At 35.9% G+C, this 23,991-nt stretch overlaps 2 protein-coding genes across 2 annotated transcripts; one reads left to right on the forward strand and one right to left on the reverse strand.

The window, feature by feature from the left end:
* The first annotated feature begins 4,701 nt into the window (after positions 1-4,701).
* LOC110899796 (radial spoke head 10 homolog B) lies at positions 4,702-7,300 on the forward strand. The gene is made up of 3 exons (XM_022146687.2): positions 4,702-5,772; positions 6,413-6,653; positions 6,859-7,300. The coding sequence occupies exons 1-3, from the start codon at positions 4,883-4,885 to the stop codon at positions 7,027-7,029; spliced, it is 1,302 nt and encodes a 433-aa protein (XP_022002379.1). The 5' UTR covers positions 4,702-4,882; the 3' UTR covers positions 7,030-7,300.
* Positions 7,301-11,066: 3,766 nt separating this feature from the next.
* LOC110899797 (60S ribosomal protein L37a) lies at positions 11,067-12,812 on the reverse strand. Its single transcript, XM_022146688.2, has 5 exons — positions 12,692-12,812; positions 11,891-11,930; positions 11,572-11,660; positions 11,400-11,482; positions 11,067-11,308 (listed from the first exon to the last, which is right to left on the reverse strand). The coding sequence occupies exons 1-5, from the start codon at positions 12,692-12,694 to the stop codon at positions 11,245-11,247; spliced, it is 279 nt and encodes a 92-aa protein (XP_022002380.1). The 5' UTR covers positions 12,695-12,812; the 3' UTR covers positions 11,067-11,244.
* Positions 12,813-23,991: the final 11,179 nt, after the last annotated feature.

The following is a 23,991-nucleotide window of genomic DNA, read 5'->3' on the forward strand; positions in this document are numbered from 1 at the left end:
TAAGAGAGTTAGTTATAAATAGGGATGACATAAAATTAAAATTGACATTTATAAACATTAAGAAAGGTTAAGTTTATCAAATAAAAATATTATTTTTACTTTCGTTTTAATCAATAACAACTACCAGTTATTTCATATAGCCATAATTTTATCTCTCACACACAATACACTAATACAGAAACAAATTTATGTATGATACAATAGAATGCATTTTAAAATTAAGAATAAAAAGACACGTATTATACATTGATACATAAATAAACATACGTTAATGGAGTACGTTTTAAAATTAAAAATATAATTGATTCGTAGAATACTGTGATAGAGAAACAAAAGTTTGTTTATATATATACACACTAACATAAAATATACTAATACACAAAAAAAGCATGTTTGATGTAACGGAATGCGTTTTATAATTAAGAATAAAATTTTATAAAGTAAAATTACTTTTGGAATTTATGGATTTGTTTTAATTTTATTTTTTCTAAGTCAAAAATCTAAGGTATGAAATGAATAGAATAATAAAATGCAAATTCCACAATCATCATAACGATTCTTTAGAACACGCATTTTATATGTTTCACACATACAATTTGTGCCTCAAAGGCATTATTGAAATAATTTGTTGTTTTTTTTATCCGCAAAAATTATTCATTAAACATCACCAAAAATTACAACTGAATGATTACTAATGAGGCATTAACAAAAGCATGCAACCAACACCTATTACTCACCCATACAGACTTTTATAAAATACTCCAAACAAACTACCAAAAAAAAGTATAAATCTTATATGTTGAAATTCACCCACTTCTCCCAATTGAGATTCACGTCTTTTGACAATAATTTAAATATAATGCCACGATTGTTAATATTTATAGTCATGTTGAGATACAAACATGTATATATTTAGTTTAAAGACCAATTTAGTAACGGCCCAAGTGAATATATTTAAATATAAAATAAGTAATATAAAAGGATTATCAAAAATTTAATGTAATGTAGGTTTTATTAAATGGATGGATTCGTCTATTTTCAGAATTAATTAGATCAACTACCTTTGACTTGTCCTACAAGAAAAAACTTAAACCAACCACCTTTGACAACTTTTATTGATAGCTAACGCTAATCTTGACAATGTCAATTTGTAGTTTGCTTATGAAAGTTGAACTTCTAACACCCATAAATGCAAGTTAGATGGGGATATGAGAAGGTCAAAAAACCCTAATTTAAAATTTCTATTTGTTATTTGTTCTGACGTTCTTTGTCAAGATTAATCGACTGATACTGTTGTTTGCTTTTATGTTTATAAATAATATATGTGTTTTATATAAAAAACCACGTTTGATTTTACGTATATGTTAGTTTAATTTTTAACTTAAAAAGTAATCAAATATCTAGAATATCATGTAATAAATGTATATAATAATAACAATAAAAAAAAATAATAATAACAATACGTAAAGTTGAACTTCAACACCCATAAATGTGAGTTAGATGGAGATATGAGAAGGTCAAGAACACCCTAAATTAAAAGTTGTATTTATTCAAAAGAATGTAGTTCCAAGATTGAATTCTTGTCCCAACATTTCTTTATTAAGACTAAGCTACCTATGGTATTGTATATTTCTACATATATAATGTTTCAAGAAAACATAATATTTGATTTTATGAATACATAAGTTTAATATATAAAAATTTAAGACTAAGCTACCTATGGTGTTGTTTATTTCTACGTTTATAATTAATACATAGTGTTTCAAGAAAACATGATATTTGATTTTACGTATACATAAGTTTAATATCTAAAAAATAATTAAACATCTAGAATATCATGTAACGAAAGTATGGGTCAAGTTATTTTACAAATGCTTCTAATTGTAAGAAGTGTAAGAAGGATTTATAGAGTGACAAGTGTCCAATAACCTAAAACTAAACCCACTACATCATCACCAAAAACCTAAACACACACCCCCACCCCACCCCACCCCCACCCAAAAACCTAACCCCCCCCCCCTCGGGCAAAAAAAAAAAAAACAAAAAAAAAAAAACTATACCTCACCAAAAAACCCCCAAAAAACCTAACCCCCACCCCCAAAAACCTAAAAAAAACCTAACCCCCCCCCCTTCAAAAAAAAAAAAATCTAAAAAAAACTAAACACTCACCCCCACCCCCACCCAAAAACATAAACCCCCACCCCCTCGGCAAAAAAAAAAATATATTTTTATTTTATTTATTTATTTATTTTTTGGGTGGGTGATGTGGGGGGTGGGGGTGGGGATTTAGGTTTTTGGTGGTGGTGGATGTTTAAGGTTTTTTTTTTTTTTTTTTTTTTTTTTTTTTTTGTAGTGGGGTTTTTTGTGTAGTGGGTTTTTTTAGGTTATTGGACATTTGTCACTCTATAAATCTTTCTTACACTTCTTACAATTAGGATCCTTTGTATTTGATCCTAATCCACGAAAGTATATAGCAATAACAATAACAATACATCATCATTATCACGTGCACTAGATTCTAGAAGGTCCTCCATTTCCCTGACATAACCTCTAGGCACATTTAGTTATCGTACACGAGACTTGAGATATTACCCAAAGAAGAGATTGATCAACCGACTTAAATAGATCCATAACCTGGTTCCATCTATTCTAATTGAGGGAATTAAGACGGAATAACCTGGTTCCATCTATTCTGATGTGGCAGCTGACTGGACATGTTTGTAAATTTTTTTAAGAGGCCTTATTGTGGATGCTCTAATGTGAATGATTAATAATGTTTAAGTGTACAAATTATAAGAAATTACTAAAATAACTTTCTTTACTTTCAAAACCCATATATTCAATGTATGCGACTTGTGACCAGGTGTGCTTAGTCAATAACCAAAAAACCAGGGTGTAAACTAAAATAATTACCGGTCTTTTTCCCGAAGGTCAAATTTACAAACTAAACGCCGTCAACTTTAAAATAATGACTAAAACCCCCCTTATACATTTATATATAAAATCTAGAGTAAATTGTCATCTAAAAAAGCTTTTTTATAACATATAGTCCTTTACTTTTTAGATTTTTTGTCATTTATATCCAAACGTTTGACTTTTTTTTGTCAAAATCGTACCTAAGATTTGGGATTTTTTACTATTTTCATCCAAATTTTTGATGAAAAAAATAAAAAAATTAGATGTTCGGATGAAAATGACAAAAAATCTCAAAAGTGAAGGATTATACCGTACAAAAAGTTGTTTTGAATGAAAATTACAAAACATGCCTAAACCTCAGGGACAATTTTGGCAATTTACTCTAAAATCTATACAACTATATATATATATATATATACACAGGGTGGAGTTATTGTAAAAAAGACTAAAAGTGTGAGAAAGGTAAGAAAGAATCTCCACCATTAGATCTAAATTAATTAAAAAGGGTATGATTGTAAATGCACTAACAAATTCAAAAATGGTAATCCTTAATTTAAGGATTTGGAGAGAGAAAATCCTTGATTTAAGGAATTTTAACCGTCCATAACTTCATTCATTTTAATTTTTTTGCATCATTCACAGAATCAGAGCATCTTCACCACATGGTGTTTTAAAAAAAATCATAGTTCAACTCATGGTGTTTTTATCTAACACCATTCAGAAACAAAATAACACCATTCAGAAACAAAAAACACCATCCAGTAGACAAAAAATAACATCATTCAGTAAACAAAAAAAAAAACACCATTCAGTAACTAATATAACATCATTCAGTACAAGAATATAACACCATTCAGTAAATAAATATAACACCATTCAGAAAAAGAAAAAAACACCATTCAGAAACAAAATAACACTATTCAGAAAAGAATAACACCATTCAGAAACAAAAGAATATCATTCAGTAAAAAATAACACCATTCATAAAAGATAACACCATTCAGTAAAAAATAACACCATTCATAAAAGATAACACCATTCAGTAAAAAATAACACCATTCAGTAAAAAATAACACCATTCATGAAAGAATATAACACCTCTATATCATCTTCTTCACTTCCGGCGACTACCACCATCTTCGTCACACCACACGTCCACAACACAGCCAGTTCTTCATCACACGCTACCCTAAATCACCATTCGATTAGTCTTCTCACACAACATACAACATAGAATCCGAATTTCAAAGAATTGCATCAATCATCGAAGGTTGCTTATTATTTTCCATGGATACATAGTTCTCCGACTTCGTCGTCCGACTTAATCTCCGGCGACCCTCCCAATATCAAACCCCCAAACCCTCTCCGAAGAATCCCAGATGGCGTACGACCTTTAATTGCGGCGGAAATGGTAGACATCAGATCTTCGATTCCGTCGCGAAACCCTTGACGACTACGGTATTATTTCTCCTCTGTGTTTCTTCTTCAGATTGATTGATTGATTATGAGAGAGATCTTTGATCGTAGATGGAGATCATTTGGAGAGAGAAAGAGAGATTGTAGGGATTTTGATTTACAGTTTCTATTTTTGAATGGATATAAAGACTTTATTACCCCTAGAATTTTCAATTCAGTCCAAAAAATAAATCAAATTTTACAATTTGGTCCCTATTAATCTCAACCATTAGATCAAAAGATCTAATGGTGTAGAATCTTTTTTACCTTTCTCACACTTTTAATCTTTTTTACAGGATCCTAACTCTATATACACATACACACACCTTGTGTTTTTCCCTCTTTTCATCTCCAAATAAAAACCGCCCTCAAAACCATCAACACACTCACACAAATCAATCAAATTTCATACTTCAAACACACACACAAATCAAAAATTAGGGTTTCGTACTTCCATTTTCAGCTATCAAGCTCCAAATTCATCCAATTATCAACTTCGATTCACCATTAAATGCGTCAGATCGGAAAACAACACGATTATTCCGACTCAAAAAACCCTAATTTCAAAATCAAAATCACATTACCACCAGATTACAATGACACGATACAAAAAGATCTGTTTTCAAACATCATGAATCACAGAAAAACCGATAAAAAATCGTTAATTTGTTGCTGTTCATCTTCCGAAGCACTTTTAGCCACTAAATCAGTGGCTTTAAAGCTGTTAAACATCGGTTATGTGAAGCTGTTCTGGATTAGAACCCCTTCACGGGTTGTAATCTTCCTGTTTTTACCTTCAATTTACCTTTTTTCGGCTAACAATCATGAATCTTTGTATCTTTACATGTTGTTGTTAGTAGCTTTTAGTGCCTTTACTGTATATGGATTGTATCGTATTGGGTCTCCTTCAATTCGGTTGTTTGTTACAAGAAAGTTCCCAATTTTGAAGCTTTTTTCAAACGGGTCAAGTTCACGCACACCAGTTGTTTGGTCAATTGGCTCCGTGAACCGGGTTGTCGAAAGCGAAGTTTCGGGGTTCTTGGTGAAGGTTTACAGCAATGGGGATGTGTATGAGGGTGAGTTTTATAAAGGAAAGTGTTCTGGAAGTGGGGTGTATTATTACAAGTTGAATGGAAGGTATGAAGGTGATTGGGTTGATCAGAAGTATGATGGTTACGGGGTCGAAACTTGGGCTAAAGGGAGCCGGTATCGGGGTCAGTACAGGCAGGGGTTGAGGCACGGGTTCGGGGTTTATCGATATTATGTTGGGGATATGTATGCTGGTGAGTGGATCAAGGGTCAGTGTCATGGGTTTGGGGTGCATACTTGTGAAGATGGTAGTAAGTATTTTGGCGAGTTTAAAGGCGGTGTGAAACATGGGCTTGGTCACTACCATTTCAGGTAAATTTTAGCTCTATTTGGTGTATTGATGTATACTATGTTTGGGTATTCGGATTGGTTATTGAGTCTGCTTATGGTTTTATGAAATAAGCAGACTCGAATGATGAAATTTGTACAATAAGTTTTAATAAACCACTCCCAATCTGCTTATTTTACCCTTAACTGATGTTTGAAAGTCAAAACACAATAAGCAAATGAGCAGTTTTAATAAGCAATTACAAATAACACGGTTTCGGTTATTTGTCATTCGTACATTGTGAGGATCATGTATATGATATGAAGAGGAATTAAGCTCTGATATTGGGTTTTATTTACTTGATAAATTAGGCACACCACAGACCACCTAATATTTTCGGTATAGACCAGATTTGTGAGTTCTATTTTTTATTAACATTTCATTACAACTGGGTAACAAACCATGGTTCCTGCCAAAATGCAATAATAACGCTTAGTTACTTGATAAATAAGCAATTTTTGACATATGGGTCAAAAATATTTTGTACTTTGATGTCAAAATCAAAAGGTGATTTTTAGTTTTAATATTCTAATCCCTCTTGTATTTTTTTTCTTTTATTTCTCTGTAAGGTGAAACTATTTTGAGATTTGAGCTTATGTGTGATTAATTACGTGATGAATGCAGAAATGGTGACATGTATGCCGGCGAGTATTTTGCAGACAAAATGCATGGTTTTGGTGTATACAACTTTGCAAATGGACATCGGTATGAGGGTGGTTGGCATGAAGGAAAACGACAAGGGTTCGGTTTGTATACTTTTAGAAATGGCGACACTCAATCGGGTCACTGGGAAGATGGTGTTCTTAGCATCAATACACAATATCCTTTGTCGATTTCTCATGCAAAAGTTCATAAAGCGGTTGAGGTAATTTCATATATACATATATGCAGTTAATATGATATATCAGTGATATATTGGTTATCGGTCCCCTTGTCAGATATTAATGCGAAATATCGGTCCTTGACCGATATCCGATTGTTTACCACATTAACTGCTTAGGCATTACTATTTGAAAGAGTTGGAATAATAATCATAATTATAATAATAATATTTGATTGCTGTTTTTCAGGAAGCCAGACGAATAGCCGAGAAAGCGTTGGCTGCAAAGAGTGTTGATGAGAAGGTGAATAGGGCGATGGCGGCAGCTAACAGGGCAGCAAATGCGGCAAGAGTAGCGGCAGTTAAGGCGGTCCAGAGCCGTGTGCACCACTATGATGATCCAACACTGGTCATTGTATGAAGCGTTTGTAAGTTTTGTAGTGGATTTTTGGTCAATGGTGGCTGGAGTGCTGTTGACCAGCTTGAAAGTTGAAACCACCATGAGCAAATGGGGAGGCTTCTTGTTTTTAACTACAGGATGACACTGTACTATTAGATTTAGGTCACTCAAGTGCTTTGGTTTCTTAAGAAGTTAAGGTTCATGAGAATTAGGTTACCTTTTGTTTCCATGTAACTGTAAATATACTTTACTTCAACGTAATAGTTGTTGTATGTTCGGCTTCGGCTTCTAATGGATTTGTGTGTAACAACTAATCAGTAACCAAGAGAGAATTATTTATTCCCTCTTGGCTTGTGAGATGTTCTCTAAAAAGTTAAGTGTCATAAGACTTTAACTTGGTTTCGGTGTCGGTGTCGTTGAAACCTCGGTCAATATGTTTCGTTGTTTGTCTGGAAAGTAAAACGATTGTCTCTGACCATGGATTCTTAGTTCGTTCAGACTTTGTAGATCAACGTCTCTAACCTTAACTTGGCGGTCCAGTCACTTGAGATGGTGAGGTGTGTGAAATTCAAGTTTAACACAATAGGACAATTGTTCAAGAAATCACTCATGAGCTATATTGGTGATGTTGGACAATCAAAAGTTAATGACATCCGATTTCTAAGAAGATGATAAACTGATATTTAGAATCAAGCATCAAATGAAATTTGTTTGGGTGTTTTCTTTAAATCCAAAGAGGAAGTGGCATATGTCAATTTCATTTAAAGGTGGAATTTTGCCACAGCTTAAGTCGGAGGGTATGGAGGCGCCACCAGCGCCACCTTACCCTCTATAGCGCCACCCGGCGCCATACCTCCACACCCTGCGATTCAAGAAGGGGCATTATAGGAGAGGCTTCATGGTGGTAACGAGCTGGTTTCGCGTGGAACGAGGTGACTAATGTTGAATGTTACCGTTCAACGCAATTTAAAAATAAAATAAAAATTACTTTCCTTTTTTATAAATTCATCCTATAAATACCCAACATTCTCTACATTTTTTATACCATTCTTTACACTCTCTACTTTTTTTTGTACCATTCTCTACACTCTCTACTTTTTTTCGTACCATTCTCCACACATGTCTCCCAACAACCCAAACCCATGGGACCCGAGCAATCCGAATTGGCAAAGTTTGCAAACCAACGAGCAAGAGTACCAGTATCGACGAGACCTGCGTACGGGTGAGCTTGGATATTATTCGATGCCATCAAGCACCCCAACTTCTCCTCATCCCACCACTCCACCGATGCTCGGTTTATACATGTATTATTCTCAATCCCTATTTTTTCCCCAAAACATACCTCAAAACATACCCCAAACCGAATCCGTACCCGAAACCCAAGCCGAACCCACTTCTAGAAAAAAGAGAAGTCATCGAAAGAAGGATGAGTCCGAAAAACGTGCTACTAAGAAGGTCGAATTTTGGTCGCCTAAGGAAGAATTCGAGTTGGCAAAAGTATGGCTCGACGTATCAGAAGACGAGATTGTTGGTAAATTTTATCTCCATATATTTTTTACATACTTTTATAAACATATAGCTTTGTAAATTTATTTTTTAAATCAAACATATACTTTTGTAAATACACTTTTTTATAGGAAACGACCAAGACTTAAAGATATTTTGGGGTCGTATACGTGAGAAGTTTTTCGCCGCAATGGGTCGTGACGAATATCGAATGCCCGTCTCTTTTTCGGGAAAGTGGGGCGCTATGAGGACGAAGGTTAGCAATTTCAACAACATATATACTAATCTCGTCAACAATAATTGAAGAAAAAGTGGTTCAAGCGACGTCGACGTCATGACCCAAGCACACAACGACTATAGATTATACCATGGGCATGTTTTTACGTTGGTTACAACATGGGAGCTTCTTCGCAAATCTCTCAAGTGGCATCTTGTACCACCGTTTGACCCAACCCGCCGTAGGTCTAAACGGTCCAAATCGACATCCACTACCGAACCATCCGGGTCTGATGCTCGTACAACAATTAATCTAAATGACAATGTTGACGAATTTGAAGAACCAGAAGAGTTGCCTCGACCACAGGGTAGGGATAAAAGTAAGGCAGCGGCACGAGGAAAGTCTTCTTCAATGGCATCGGATGGCCCGTAAAAGTTGAGCGACTTCGAGGCAAGTCTCAACAAAATAATCTCGATTAGGGAAAAAAACCAACAAATAAAAATGGAGAAACAAATCCAAAAAGACATGGATTTTCTCGCGAGAGATTTGTCAAATCTAGCGGAGGAGGACCGGGTCATTTTGTAGGCTCGTAAGGCACAAATTCGGGCGAAATATATATAGTTTTTTTTTTCTAGTACTTTGTGATTTTTTAATGACTTTGTAATTTTTTTTTAATTTTTTTTTAATGAAATTATGTTTTTTTTAATTTTCTAGTTATTAAAATTGTCATTTAATTTAAAAAAAATAAAATATATAAATAAAAAAATAATTAGGTAATGATGACGGGGCTCCATCCTACACCCTGCAAGTTAAAGGGGGAGCGTGATAAAGCCCTCTGGCTAACGTGGATCCTATGTGGCGATGACATGTCCTGATAAAACTCCTATAGGCTCCATCCCACACCCTCCAGCCTTATGGTAGTTGAAAGCACACATTTCACATGGAAAAATAGGATGCTACACTAAAAAAGTAAAAATAAGCATCCCATTCCTTTTCTAAGCACACCCCTATGTAAATGGTTTGTTCGTATATGCAAGGAGACTCATCTCGTGTGGCAAAATTAAAATTGGTATCTTAACATAACTACTATATAAAAATAATTGGCAACAACAGACATGATAAGTGGCAATGCAAATGCATGATTGCAACACACATGATTCCACAAGACATTCGTTATCCCTAAAACATGTGGCTGAGAAATGTGACTATCACATTGACTCATCCGTTTTGGATGATCTTAAACATGTGGCTGAGAAATGTGACTATCACATCGACTCATCCATTTTGGATGATCTTTGACTACGTCCTAAACATGTTCATGAATGAATCATGTCCCTTGTGATTTTTAGCATACATCGCATGACAGACCTCGCTTAGTTGGTCACCTAGTCATTGTTGCTTGGGCATGCACCCATTGAATGCATTTGCATTGCCACTTATCATGTGTATGAAATTTTAAGTTGTGTGTTCTCCATAATCTTTGCTTGATTGATACTGTCCAGTTATGCTGTCTGTAGACACATTTAGGTACTGTCCAGGACTGTCTTTTAGAAGTAGTCAATGTCAAAACATGAGTTTTCCTTTCTTCTTCTTTCAGGTCTTCATAAGATGAGGCCTGAGGGGTAGTTTCATTTGCCTCTACAGTTATGAAAAGTTTTTGTGTGATGGATACTTGGAGATATTTTGGATCGAGTTTCTAGTATTTAGGTGAAGGGTGGTTGTGAGGATTGGCCGAAATAGGAAAATTCATGATATTCTTGTCTCGGACATCCAAAGTTTGGTTGTGGGAAATGGAGAAGTTGGTTATTAATTAGTTGCCCAACATAACCCTCTATCCATGGGTCGCCCCACATGGCAGTCCGTGGCTCCAAAAATCATATTGGGAATGAACATAGTCTCTTAGAGAACCCTGTCGGATTAATAACTCACGGTTAGCATCCCGGTTGCAATGTTAGGCCCTCACTGATTCTAGTTATCGGCCATCGACATTCAAAAACTCTACAATCGATGCAAGTGAACGAAATAAAGCTTAATGAACTTCTAAAAGCACCAACAATGGGCGTTTTGTGGCACACTACAAACACAAACATTAAATCAGCAGGGAATGCGTAAAAGAGTGTTGGAAAAAAGCTTGCAGTCATGGACCATCCGAGGAAGTAGCTGAGTTATGAGGACAAAAGGGTTTCAGAAATCTAAAACTTGAAGAGAGAAACGGGTGTTTCAGGTAGGATGACAGGAAGAGGTCCTTGACCCGCTGCGTTGTTTTGAAATACGGCATTTACCAGTCCCAGACAGAATTTTTATAACACACAATCCAGCTCCTAAATCTAAAAACAATACACAATCGTTTCATGTCTGAATAATTTTACACAAAAAGAGTTCAAATAAAATACTCAAATTCCTCATTGATTCAACAAAACTGTCAAAATCCAAAATAAACCGAGAACACTAACAATAGTAAGGAAAGACTTCAACATTGAGATACAACTCACACCAAAACAAACCAACTGTGTCTAACTCTCAGTCTGCTCCCTAAGCCTTCGGATTGTGCTCCGAACTGTCACTGCACTAGCGGTGCTATAATCACACACAAAGAAACACATCAAAAAATGAAAACAATGTAATATAAACATAAAATTAAAGAAAAAATCCAGGATATAAGAATTACTTCAATGTGTATGCACCGCCTGCTTTGACTTTTCCGCAGTCCTTGCAACCCCAAATTCCAACAGCTTTCCTCTTCACCGCATACTGTATAACATTTCATAGAAAAATATGGTTAAGAAAAAACAAACTTTACCAAGTTTTATGAATGATCACAACAATACTAGATTAACTACCTTTCCGCAAAATTCACAGAAAAACTTGCTGTGCTGGCTGACTTCCATTTTCTTGATCTGCTTTCGCAGACTGGCACCATAACGGGTACCTGAAAAAAAAAGTTTTTTGATGTGATTAAGATGGTTCCTCAATAAAGAGAGGTAACTGTGTGTAGTAAATGAAAACAACAGATTCGTAAAAAAATCATGTCTGTTGTGCTAAACTACTATTCTGTGGATGTGTGAACAGCAAAACTATTTTTTACAAGATGTAAAAGTTAATTCGTATCATCTTAAGCGCTTTGTGAATCCATTTAAAAGCAGAAAACATAATACTCACCATACTTTCCAACAATCCCAGCCTTCTTTGTCCTCTTTGTCTGCAATAAAATAATCAATACAAGCTTAGTATGTAGAAAATAACATGTGTTAAAAGGGCCACAAATACTTCCTTCATATCTAATAAAAAAGGTCAAATCTTGGTATTTAGTTTCAGGCTGGTACTTATCATAGTTATTAAAGCGAGCACCCAGGCGCAAATAAAACCCTGGGCCCAACAAAGCGCCCTGAGTGCGCCTAGCGCCTTTAATAACTATGGTACTTATAAAGCGAAGAAATTCTCAAATTTTGAATATTAATATCTAAATTTTTGGTACTTATCACTTATAACAATTTCAATATAAAGAGATGCAACATTATTAAAAAACTGGTAAACATATAATATCAAAAATTGTTAATAACAATGCACCATTAATCACTCATTTCATGGTCATGTAAAACTGTAATGAATCATACTTCAAAAAAGCATAACAATATAAGTGCACTAATTAGTTACATAAAAAGACCATGCTTCACAAAATTTCAAATTTAACACAAAATAAAAGTATTATAAATACATTAAAACAACCATGACTCAAATAAAAAAGGCAAGATCATCCTGCTTGCAACGATTGTTACAGAGTTAACATCTAAAATCAAAGCATATGAACAGAAGCTACAAACGATGAATCTCACTGATTGTAAACTATAAAATGAGGATTAATGAGATTACGTAATCGTTCTACCACATCATAATCAGATCAGACAATTTGCGTGTTTGAATATATGACAGAATAATAATAATCTATGGAGGAAGCAATACCATTTCGATTGGTGGAGAAGATAACACAAGTTGCTGAGATGAAGAGAACGGCGCTTTGATGGCACAACGAACGGAAACCCTAGATTCTTTTATAAAGCGGGTGGAAATGGGTCGCGTTTATTGGGTTCTAATGTTCTATTAATCCTGGACCCTTGACCCTGTATAAGCCCAATAGCTAGTGCAAATTCGATCCATTAGTAATTTAGAGGTGCAAAAAAAAACCGAACTAAAAAAAAAAAACCCGGACCTGTTTATTAAAAAAACGGGTATTTTAGACCCGAACCTGATGTATCTCAGCTAAGTACCCGAACTCGGGTTGTTTTATATTTGGTTTTTTTTTGTATACCCGGGTTTAATAATACCCGTACCCGGGTTTTAGGAATACTTGTACCCGGGTTTTATGAATACCTGATACTGGGTTTTAGAAATGTATGTATTTTGATTATTATAGTTCCTAGTAACATGTAATTTTGTTAAATTAAAGTTTTATATTATTAAAGTTCATATTTATAAACCCAAAAAATGAAGTAGGAAACAAAAAAACTACAAAGTTCATGTTCATGTTCATGTTCATACCCATCCGGGTTTTTTCTACACCTGTAGGTTTTTTTCATACCCGAATCCTACCTGAACCAAAAAATAGGGTATTTTAATACCTGGGTATAGAAAAACCGAACCCGGGTACACATGCTATGGATTAGCTAGAATACCCAGACCCGATCATGACCCAAGTATTGGCAATACCCAAAATTCAAAACCGGGTGAGACCTGTAGGATATGTACTCGAACCCGAGTATTAAAAAAAAACCCGGTTTGCACCTCTAATTAGTATATTACCATGACACAAAATATGTCTAAAAAGCTCGGTTTTTCTAAGGTCATTTTTTATCCTATATTAATTTCTCAAATACTTTTTGATCTATGACTCCTTTATATGACAGACTTTCTTATGTTGAGTTAGATTGATGTGTGTTATTGAAACGTTTTGTAAGCTTTTGAGAAAAAAAAAACATTGATTATGATAATATGCTTTTGAAAACATATGAGAATCACTTGTGGGAAATCACTTAATTTCATTCAGCTTAGTATCTCTATCACTCTATGTATGCTGAACATACTTTGTGTGCGAACTCGTGAGCTTGGATAATGTGTTCACTCATGTGATCATAGAACCTTAGAGGTCGTTTGGTTCATATTTCATAGATTTAAAAGGAATTTGAATTAAAATTGAAAAACATTGCATCAAGAAATATGTTTTGTTGGTTTTTAATAAAAACTAGATTTACCACCCGCCGCAATGCGGCGGGGGCGTAAAACCGTGCCGAATAGCATCAATGCCATACCACTGCCAGCAAAAAACAATACTGAAGTTGCGGTGTGTTAACGTGAGTAAATTAGTCTGCAACATCAAACCTAGAAAATAATAATTAAGTCAACATAGGACCCCGCGCGTTGTAACGAACTTGTCAAACCAGGAAAAGATAGACGATGTAAAAATGTTGAACCACACACGCACGTTGAGCTGTGTTAACTCGTAAAATCTACTACGAAGCGTAAAACAACATGTTAAAACGTTGAACCACACACACGTTATGCCGTGTTAACTCGCAAAATTTAAAACGAAAAATTTGCGAAATATGAAAAGTGTGGGGACCAAAGTTGAAACTACAAAAGTTGTGAGTTTAAATTGCAAGAGATGAAAACTTTTGGTGCTATAAATAAAAAACAAATAGTTTTGGGTTAAAAATGATATATCACTTTTTTTTTGAAAACCTCCCAAAGTATGAGGTACATACATCTATGCTCTATGCACACAAATGTTGTTAATTTATACTTTGTTAATGTGTTCACTCATGTGATCATAGAACCTTAGAGGTCATTTGGTTCATACATTTAAAAGGAATTTGAATTAAAATTGAAAAACATTGCATCAAGAAATATGTTTTGTTGGTTTTTAATAAAAACTAGATTTACCACCCGCCGCAATGCGGCAGGGTGTAAAACCGTGCCGAATAGCATTAATGCCACACCACTGCCAGCGACAACCAATACTGAAGTTATGGTGTGTTAACGTGAGTAAATTAGTCTGCAACGTCAAACCTAGAAAATAATAATTAAGTCAATTTAGGACCCCGCGCGTTGTAACGAACTTGTCAAACCAGGAAAAGATAGACGATGTAAAAATGTTGAACCACACACGCACGTTGAGCTATGTTAACTCGTAAAATCTACTACGAAGCGTAAAACGACATGTTAAAACGTTGAACCACACACACGTTATGCCGTGACTCGCAAAATTTAAAACGAAAAATTTGCGAAATATGAAAAGTATGGGTAAGTTGAAAGTACAAAAGTTGTGAGTTTAAATTGCAAGAGATGAAAACTTTTGGTGCTATAAATAGGTTAAAAATGAAATATCACTTTTTTTTTGAAAACCTCCCAAAGCATGAGGTACATACCTCTATGCACACAAATATTGCTAATTTATACTTTGTTAATGTGTTCACTCATGTGATCATAGAACCTTAGAGGTTGTTTGGTTCATAGATTTAAAAGGAATTTGCATCAAGAAATATGTTTTGTTGGTTTTTAATAAAAACTAGATTTACCACCCGCCGCAATGCGGCGGGGGCGTAAAACCGTGCCGAATAGCATCAATGCCACACCACTGCCAGCGACAACCAATACTGAAGTTACGAATTAGTCTGCAACGTCAAACCTAGAAAATAATAATTAAGTCAATTTAGGACCTCGCGCGTTGTAACGAACTTGTCAAACCAGGAAAAGATAGACGATGTAAAAATGTTGAACCACACACACACGTTGAGCTGTGTTAACTCGTAAAATCTACTACGAAGCGTAAAACGACATGTTAAAACGTTGAACCACACACACGTTATGCCGTGTTAACTCGCAAAATTTAAAACGAAAAATTTGCGAAATATGAAAAGTGTGGGGACCAAAGTTGAAAGTACAAAAGTTGTGAGTTTAAATTGCAAGAGATGAAAACTTTTGGTGCTATAAATAAAAAACAAATAGTTTTGGGTTAAAAATGAAATATCACTTTTTTTTTTGAAAACCTCCCAAAGCATGAGGTACATAATACCTCTATGCACACAAATGTTGCTAATTTATACTTTATTAATGTAATTGAAAAATAGTACACTAAATTCCATCAATCAAAGAAATTTAACAATCCTTCCTATTTGACAAGGAATTCTAAACTTTCCATTGGAATATGTTTCAGTTTACCAAAATACCCTCATATTTTCATTCTTAACTACTTCAAATAAAAGAGATGATATCAAATTTGTCTTTTTTGTTTTTAACCTTTACAATTCCATTTACCCATTTATGAACCAAACACAATACAAAATTCTATTTGAATTAATTCTAATTCCCTTTATGAATTCCAATTCCTATAAAAAATTATGCGAACCAAACGGACCATTAGATTCGTAGACAGGATACAGGGAATTTGAGTCAACTTTTAAGGACATACCACATGTCATTGTGGTGCCAATGGCATGACACCATCTGGGAAGGTATAATCATTTTACTGTGTCTCCACTTAGTATATGCTCGTGAGAGAGCGTTTGGGTTATTTGAGAGGCGTATGGATGCATCATATGATTTTGTTTGATCTGATAAGTAGTTCCATACACACCTTTCGATTTTGGGATGCACTAGAGTGCTCGTCCGGTGTAACAATGTGATACGAGTGTTAAGATATGACATGTTTAATGCCACGAATGTGCAAGTTGGATATTTTGTATCGTAGGATACTCTTACAAATAATCTCTTTGTATGTACTATGGTGGTTTGTGGTGTTAGATATTATGTATGTTTATTTGTGATTTGCATCCGCACACTAGGCACTTAGCTCAGCTATTTTTTTTTGTTTTCGCGTAAGGTCATGAGGGTTAAACTAGATTGTGTGATAAGTGCTAATAGGAGTTTGAACATATGCCTATGAGACTTTTTTTTAAGCTTTAGACCTTTGATTTAGTCTTTGTGGTTGATTTTTGGCTTTTTAAGTTGATGGTTTCTTTGATACTCATACAAATAATCTTCACCCCTTCTTCTTCAACCTTATTTCTTTCTTTGATTCGGTTCGAAACCGGGTTAAACGGTTCTTGTGTAAACGGTTCTCGCCGGAACCGGTAGTCAATTAATTTCCTAAAACTAACAACAATATAAAAACAATTAAAACAGTCAACCGTTTAAAACATATAACTAAGAGTTGCAACATCCAAAATTCAAACAATCAAAGTAAAAATAGCAATAATAAAATGTTTCAAACCATGAAATGCAAACAACCAAAGTAAAAAAAGCAATAATAAAATGTTTCAAACCATGAAATGCAAGTATACAATGTTTCTCCTGAATTTGTGTATAGGATTATGCCTAGTGGAGATGAATATGATCAGGTGGTTCCGCTGGTGGCACAATGATACTCTGGTGGTCTGTCAGTGATCCAAATTTGTCGCTCAAAAAAAGAAAAAAACAATGTGAAAAAACAAAAATCAACTAAAAAAATTTTGGTTAACCGTTACAAAAACTTCATTCAAACATTATAAAAAAAAAACTAATTTTATATTCTTTAATCCTAGAAACATGTTTCTAAATATAATATTAAAAGTTTAAATAAATTAATAGGGCTTTTGAATATATAATTTAAAGTTTAAACCCAAATTGGTTCTAACGGTTCTTTAAACGGACTCGTTGGTTATAACCAAAACCTAACCGGGAGCCGTTTATTCCCAAATTTAAGAACCAGAACCGAAATACAATAATACGGTTCGGATCTGGCGGTTCTGGTGGTTCGAAACCCTAAATTGCCCAGCCCTAGGTTTTGTGAGTGTGTTGGGGGGGGGCATGGAGAGAGGTGGAGTGTGACCTGTCAAACACGAGCAGTGTCGATTTGGAGGCCACCATCCACCTCTCGCAGTGGATAGTCTAAAGAATTTTTAGATTAAATACACAAATTGTAATGGCAGATTGATTATAATTGTGTAGACCTCGTTGAAACTATTTGCAACTCTCTTGGAGCTTAGGAACAAAAAAAGCGCAATAATAAACGTGTTCATTGTAGCTTTGACATGTTCATCACTTTTCATCTTGATCTTCTTAGACTGAGTTACTCTCATAAATTCATCGAATTCCGAGTGGAATCTAACCAAAAATTCCCCGGAGCACCTTCCCTTGCGCAATGCATTTTAGGCGCACCACGCCTCGCCTAACACCTTTGACTAGCTAGCTTTGAAATAAAAATAAGAGTAAACTTCCGTTTTGCTCCCTGTGGTTTGGTCATTTTAACGGTTTTGCCCTAAACCTTTAAAATTAGCCATTTTACTCCCTGATCTATAAAGCCCTTCATGATTTTACTCCCCGCCCCTAAACGTCATCCATTTTAACAGTTAGAGCTTGTCACGTGTAAAGCACCTGAGGGGCAATTATGTCTCTTCCTAACCCTTCCTTTACAATTCCAGCTTAAAACCCCAACTACACTTATTATAATCTTCTTATCACCCATTTCCATACATTATCCCCCAAATCGATACATTATCTCCCAAATTGAAATCTTTCTCAAACCCTAAACATTCTCCAACATCAAACGCATTCAGGATCATCGACGATTGAAGTGCAATGTCAATGTGGTTCATTCGACCTAGGGGACAAGAGGTTGATGTACAGACACTGTATGGTGAGTTTTGTAAACCCTAACACTGATCATGTAGTGGTCGTTTCCATACTATTATACTAATAATGCTGGCATTTTCTTATGTTTTTTCAGTTAACCCTACATTTTTTTCACTCAAGATTCATCGTGGGGGCTCTTTCACAAAGTTTCCTAACATGATTTATGTAAAAGGTCAGGTAGACTATGTTGACTTCGTAGACAAGGATGAATTTTCAGTTCATGAAGTAAGTTATATGATGTTAGAACTAGGGTACTTAGAAAAAGAGTTGATTTTTTACCATTTCAAAGTGTTTGATGAAGATTTAAACTTTGGATTGAGGGCTTTAGGAAATGACTCTGATGTGATCAGCTTTTTGTCTTGTGTGGGTGATCATAAGTTGATGGAATTATATGCTGAGCATGGTCAAACTGTAGTTGAAACATATTTTATGTCTCCTAATTGTAAAGTTAGGATTCATGAAATACATGATGATGATGATGGTGATGATCTACCTATTAGGAATACACAACAAATATTGGCAAGGGCTTCTAGGAGACTAGCATTAGAGTATAATGTAGGTGATGTTGGGACTTGTCAAACTGAGGTGCTGGTTAATCAAAATGATGTGGATATTAGCCAAGTTGAATTAGATCGGAGTCAGGTATTGAATGTTGGAACTAGTCAAACTGAGGTGCTGGTCAATCAAAATGATGTGGAAATTAGCCAAGTTGAATTAGATCAGAGTCAGGTGGTTAATAAGGGTAGTGAGACTGATGATGAGGGAGATGATGGTGAGGGTAGTGATAGTAAGGATAGTGATTATGATCAGGGCAAAGATGTCGTTGAGGCTAGTGAAGATGAAGATGAGGACCTAGTTGAGGAGCCTGCAGATAGTGTTGAAGAGGAAGATGATTCTGATGATTCTGATTACATAGATGATGAAGATAATAGGATTGCTGATGTAGTGGTTGATATGCAAAATTTTTGTAGTTATTTGGATCATGACATAGAGGAAGAGCCTTTAGAATACAATCATTTAAGTGACTTAGATGGTATGGGTCTGAATGCACATTTAGATGATTTTGACAGCTTAACTGATGAGGGAATTGACCCACCCCTTAAGATACAACTGAGAAGGGAAAGAAGGAAACAAAAAAGAAGGAATGATCCTGTGGCTGACCCATTCTATCTTGGTCAAGTTTTTGCAGAAAGGAAAGAGATAAGGACTCTAGTTAAGAAGTTGGTTGTGTCTAGCAAAGGGCAACTGAAGATTATTAGGAATGGTCCAGTTAGGTTTAGGGTTATTTATGAAGGGTTTAAACCAGATTGTGGTAAGGGTAAAGAAGGGATGTACGATGTAAAACAATATCAATTATCAATAAAACGATGTGTTTTGGTGTTAATATGTGTGTATTTGTGTTTGATGATTTTACGATTTGATTCTAGTGCGATTCAGAGCTTTAAATCGCTTTCTGGAAAGTTATACGTAAACTGATGCGTAAATGGTATCAGTTAACACGGAAAACACTCCGGGACAGCGATATAGGCTTAACATACCTTAAATAACCTTAACATAACTTAGAAATAAGTTTTGGATGGTTTGGTGTGTCGAAAACAAGTTTATTCGATCGCAGGGACTATTTGTGTCAAACTACGAAAATATGCCGATTTGTACAGTAACAATTATTCCGGAACTTGATCATAAGCTAAACATACCCTAAATATCATTTACATAGCTTAGAAATAGGCTTTGAGAGGTTTGGTATGCGAAAATAAACTTATTTGACCAATAGAGACTAAAAGCGTCAAAAAGTGCATAAGTTTGCATTTACGCGCATATCTTACGTTCTGAACATATCCGGACATCCAAAAAATTTTGTAATCATTAAAATATTTTATTTTAGTGATTGGAATGCAAAAATACCATTCGTCGTGAAATTTGGATCGTTTTTGCGTCCGTTCGAGTTTTCATCGTAATTAACCGAATAACGCAACCGTACGATCAAACGAACCGACATCCGAGATGTTTTCAAGCATATTTCATGTTCCCTGTGCTTTAACTTAAAATGGGGTTAAAAGGGCTCAAACGTGTCGAAAATCAAGTTTTAAGCATGCATGGACCTGTTCTGCCAATTTGGGAAACTTGGAACTGGCCTCCCCCGCGCCACGTGCCAAGACCAGGGAGACCTGGCGCACCATGTGACAGGGACCAAAACTCAGCAGTCCATTTTCAGCAACTGGCTTGATTTCCAGGGTTATTTATGCAATTTTCTCAATACCTTGAGCTGGTTTTTGGATTCCCATTGTATTCTAAACCATGTTCCACAAGTGTATGGTTAGGATTGAACCTTGATTCTTCCAAAAACACTTGGAATGATCTTGTTGATCCTAGCTTACTATAAATAGAAGTGGGTTCTTCACTTCATTCCTCACATTTGATTCAATTCTGCTCTAAGTTGAAGTTTAATACTTCATACCTGAGTAATTTGAGTCAATTCTTCCTTGCTTGTACCTTTTGTAAGATTTTTTCATGCTTTTATGCTTTTCAAGCATGAAAGTCAAACAGTGTTTGACTTTCTGCTTTGACCATGATTTGGTCAACACAAAGTTCGTTTGAACTTTGCAACACGAGCGTAATCACGATGGTTATAGTCCCTTGTGACTATACCTACTGATTACCACGTCGATTAGTCGAAGTGACGAGTCAAAGTTTCGGTCAAAATACGTGTTTATGCGTATTTTGCAACGAAGCTATTTTTGGGTATCAAAACACTTTGTTTTGATATCAAACCTGTTTTCTAACTTAGTTAAACATGTTTAACTCGTCACTTTTAGTCTAGCGCTTGTATAGGGTCGTAAGTCAAGCGGTCTAAACAACCACTTAGACTTTCGAACCCGACCCGTTTGGTCGATAATTAGGATCCGACCAAGCATGTATTTTGACCATAGTTGTATAGGGAATAATCTTCCGAGGTTATACCTTATGGTCACTTTTAATGCAACAAATACTAGACCGATGGTAGTAGCTGGGCTGGTTAGGCAAAAGGGTTGGAGGGTTCCGGTTTGCCTAACGCAGGTCGTGGGGTTCCCAAGTTTGCAAGACGTGGAGAGAGGTTCACTAGTTAGATTTTGTTGTTTGCTCGAGGTCCTCAACTGAAATGTGTTTAGCTTCGGACGTGAGAGCAATGGAAAAGTGTGTGTTGAATGTGAAGAGTAGAGACTTGCATGGAACAAGTGCTCGAGAAGAAAGACCAGAGATCCCTATGGAATCAGAGCTGATCCGAATGTCCTTTGGAACTAAATTAAGTGTCATTTTATAGGGGAAGGCATCACACAAAGAGGAATCCTTGGACTAGTGAACCATGCTTGCAGTGGGAGACTTACCCATTTTGGGGTTGAACGGTTTGGACCTGCGGGTAAAAGGGAGCTTCTTGTGCATGTGCTCACTTTTACGGCTGTGAGAGGGCTGAACAAGTAATCAGTGAAGTGAAATGCTACTGTTCATGTTCTTTTTGCTTTTCGCCATAGTTCTCGGGTTATGAAGCTTTTAACCTTTTAAGCTAAAACGTGTTTTAGTTATTTTGTGAGATCTGAGCTACCCCCGTCATCAGCCCCCCAAGTCAGAGGTGTTTGGGTTTTATGCTCAAATGCTTCTGACTTTTCCGTTATTTTATTGCCTGAAGGCTTGAAGGCTTCAAGGGTTGAGAATAGTTGAGAATTTTTAATTTTAAAGCTGACAACTGATGTGATGTGAAGTGTTGCAGTTTTTCAGTCGGCAGTTTTATACAATAGGTAATAATAACCTCCTATTTAATTACTTTTTCATTTATTAACATCTTTTGGTGATATTTTTCACGTATCTTCTTCCGAGAATTCCGATTTCCTCGTCTAAACTTAGGTTAGTCCTCATTTCCTTGTGTGTTTTGCTTGTTCTTTTATTTTGATTATGGGTGCATGGAAAGATCTTTCCTTTAGTTTTTCACGCCTTACTCAAGAGGAAGTGGAGAATTTTTGTGTGGAATGGGGCATCGGTCTTAAATTTAATCCGGTTGCACCAGGTTGTGATAAATCCGTTGATCAATGTCCCTCCAGTTCTGTTGCTTTGTATTGCCGTCATTTTGAATTTTCCAACCTTCGTCATCCTTTTTCACTTTTTGTATTGAATGTTTTGGAGTACTATCGAGTTTCCTTTGGTCAAATTCATCCGAAGGGCATGGCTAGGGTTTTACACTTCGAAGTTTTATGCCGGGCCTATGGTTATGACCCTTCACTGTTGTTATTCCGTCGATTCTTTTGCCTGGCGAAGAATGGTGACTGGTTTACCTTCAAGACATCCAAGACTGACATTTGTCTAATCTCTTCCACGGTTACCACACTCGGTACCTGGAAAGATCGATTTTTCTGGGTTTCTAATTCTATTGTTCCCTTTAAAATGGTGTGGAGACACCCGGATGCCATTCTCAATGAACTGGAACCTTCCGAGTCTGATTTGAATGAAGTTTTTCTCAAAGCCATCCGAGAGTGCCCTTCAAGGGTTCGACCTTTCCCCAAACATTTGCTAGTTCTGTTAGGTGTTAGCAAATTGTGGGATAAGGCTAATCGGGATCCGGTTCTTATGAGGAATGGCAAGGGTATGCATTTTCCTTGTTTTACCTTTTTGGGATATCCTTATTTGGTAGCTTATATGTTTTTGTTTTAAAAAGTTTGCAGTTATGTCTGCTTTGGACTTTATTAAAAGTGATGATACATCTGATGTTGTCTTTACAGATGTTTAAGCCGCTGAAGGGGATGATGTTGTTTCCAGGGGTGTAGAACAGAGATTTGAGGATGCTGGCTATGTTAGTGTTTCTAACGTTAAGGGTTTTACTAAGCCTGTTGTTCCCAAGGCTTCAACCCGTCGTTCTGCTCGTCGTTTGTTAAGGAGTGCACCTCAATCTACTTCTTCTGACCCGGTTGAACTGAGTGATGATATTGAGGTTTCTGAGGGTCAAGATGTTGATACTGAGAAGGAGAAAAAGTTAGTTGTTCATGGTAAAAAGAAGGCTTCGGCCAAGAAGGTTGTGACTACTCCTGTTCAGGGTTCATCGAGCAGTGACGTTGAATGGTTCAACCAAGATGAAGTTTATGTTCCTGATTGGATTGTGAAGGTTGGTGATAGCTTCAAGGATCCGAATGTTTGTGCTAATGTGTTAGCTCACTTTGCTCCTCCTGGCGTTCGTGGTGCTATATCTGAGATGGAGAGTGAGCACTTCATATCAAGGTTGATGTTAAGCTCCTGCAACCTTTCTGCCTTGGTAGCTGAGGGTGTTACTCGCTTTCAGAAGGGAATGCAGGAATACGAGGAGTTTTCTAAGAAGAAGGAAAAGATGAAGACTTCGATGGCTGTGATGAAGAAGGAAATTGATGGGTATTCAAAGAAGGAGGAAGCTTGGGTCAAGAAGGTAGGTGAATTGACAAGGAGGCATGAAATTGAGATGAATGATCTCAAGAAAAGTTTCGAAGCTGACCGGTTGAAGTTGAAAGCTGATAGAAAAGCCTTGACTGTTCAACAGAAGGCTTTTGATCAAGAGAAAGAAGGTCTGAAGGCTTCGGTTGTTCAAGCCACTGGTGATAACT

This window comes from Helianthus annuus, chromosome 13, assembly GCF_002127325.2.
Source record: "Helianthus annuus cultivar XRQ/B chromosome 13, HanXRQr2.0-SUNRISE, whole genome shotgun sequence".
Taxonomy (NCBI): Eukaryota; Viridiplantae; Streptophyta; class Magnoliopsida; order Asterales; family Asteraceae; genus Helianthus; species Helianthus annuus.

Excerpts from the sequence above, each read along its gene's own strand:
- LOC110899796 (XM_022146687.2), top strand. The coding sequence starts at position 4,883 with ATGCGTCAGATCGGAAAACAACACGATTATTCCGACTCAAAAAACCCT. Across the intron at positions 5,773-6,412 it reads CTTGGTCACTACCATTTCAG|AAATGGTGACATGTATGCCG; the intron begins GTAAATTTTAGC and ends TGATGAATGCAG. Across the intron at positions 6,654-6,858 it reads AAGTTCATAAAGCGGTTGAG|GAAGCCAGACGAATAGCCGA; the intron begins GTAATTTCATAT and ends GCTGTTTTTCAG.
- LOC110899797 (XM_022146688.2), bottom strand. Across the intron at positions 11,661-11,890 it reads TGGGATTGTTGGAAAGTATG|GTACCCGTTATGGTGCCAGT; the intron begins GTGAGTATTATG and ends TTTTTTTTTCAG. Across the intron at positions 11,309-11,399 it reads GGCGGTGCATACACATTGAA|CACCGCTAGTGCAGTGACAG; the intron begins GTAATTCTTATA and ends GTGTGATTATAG.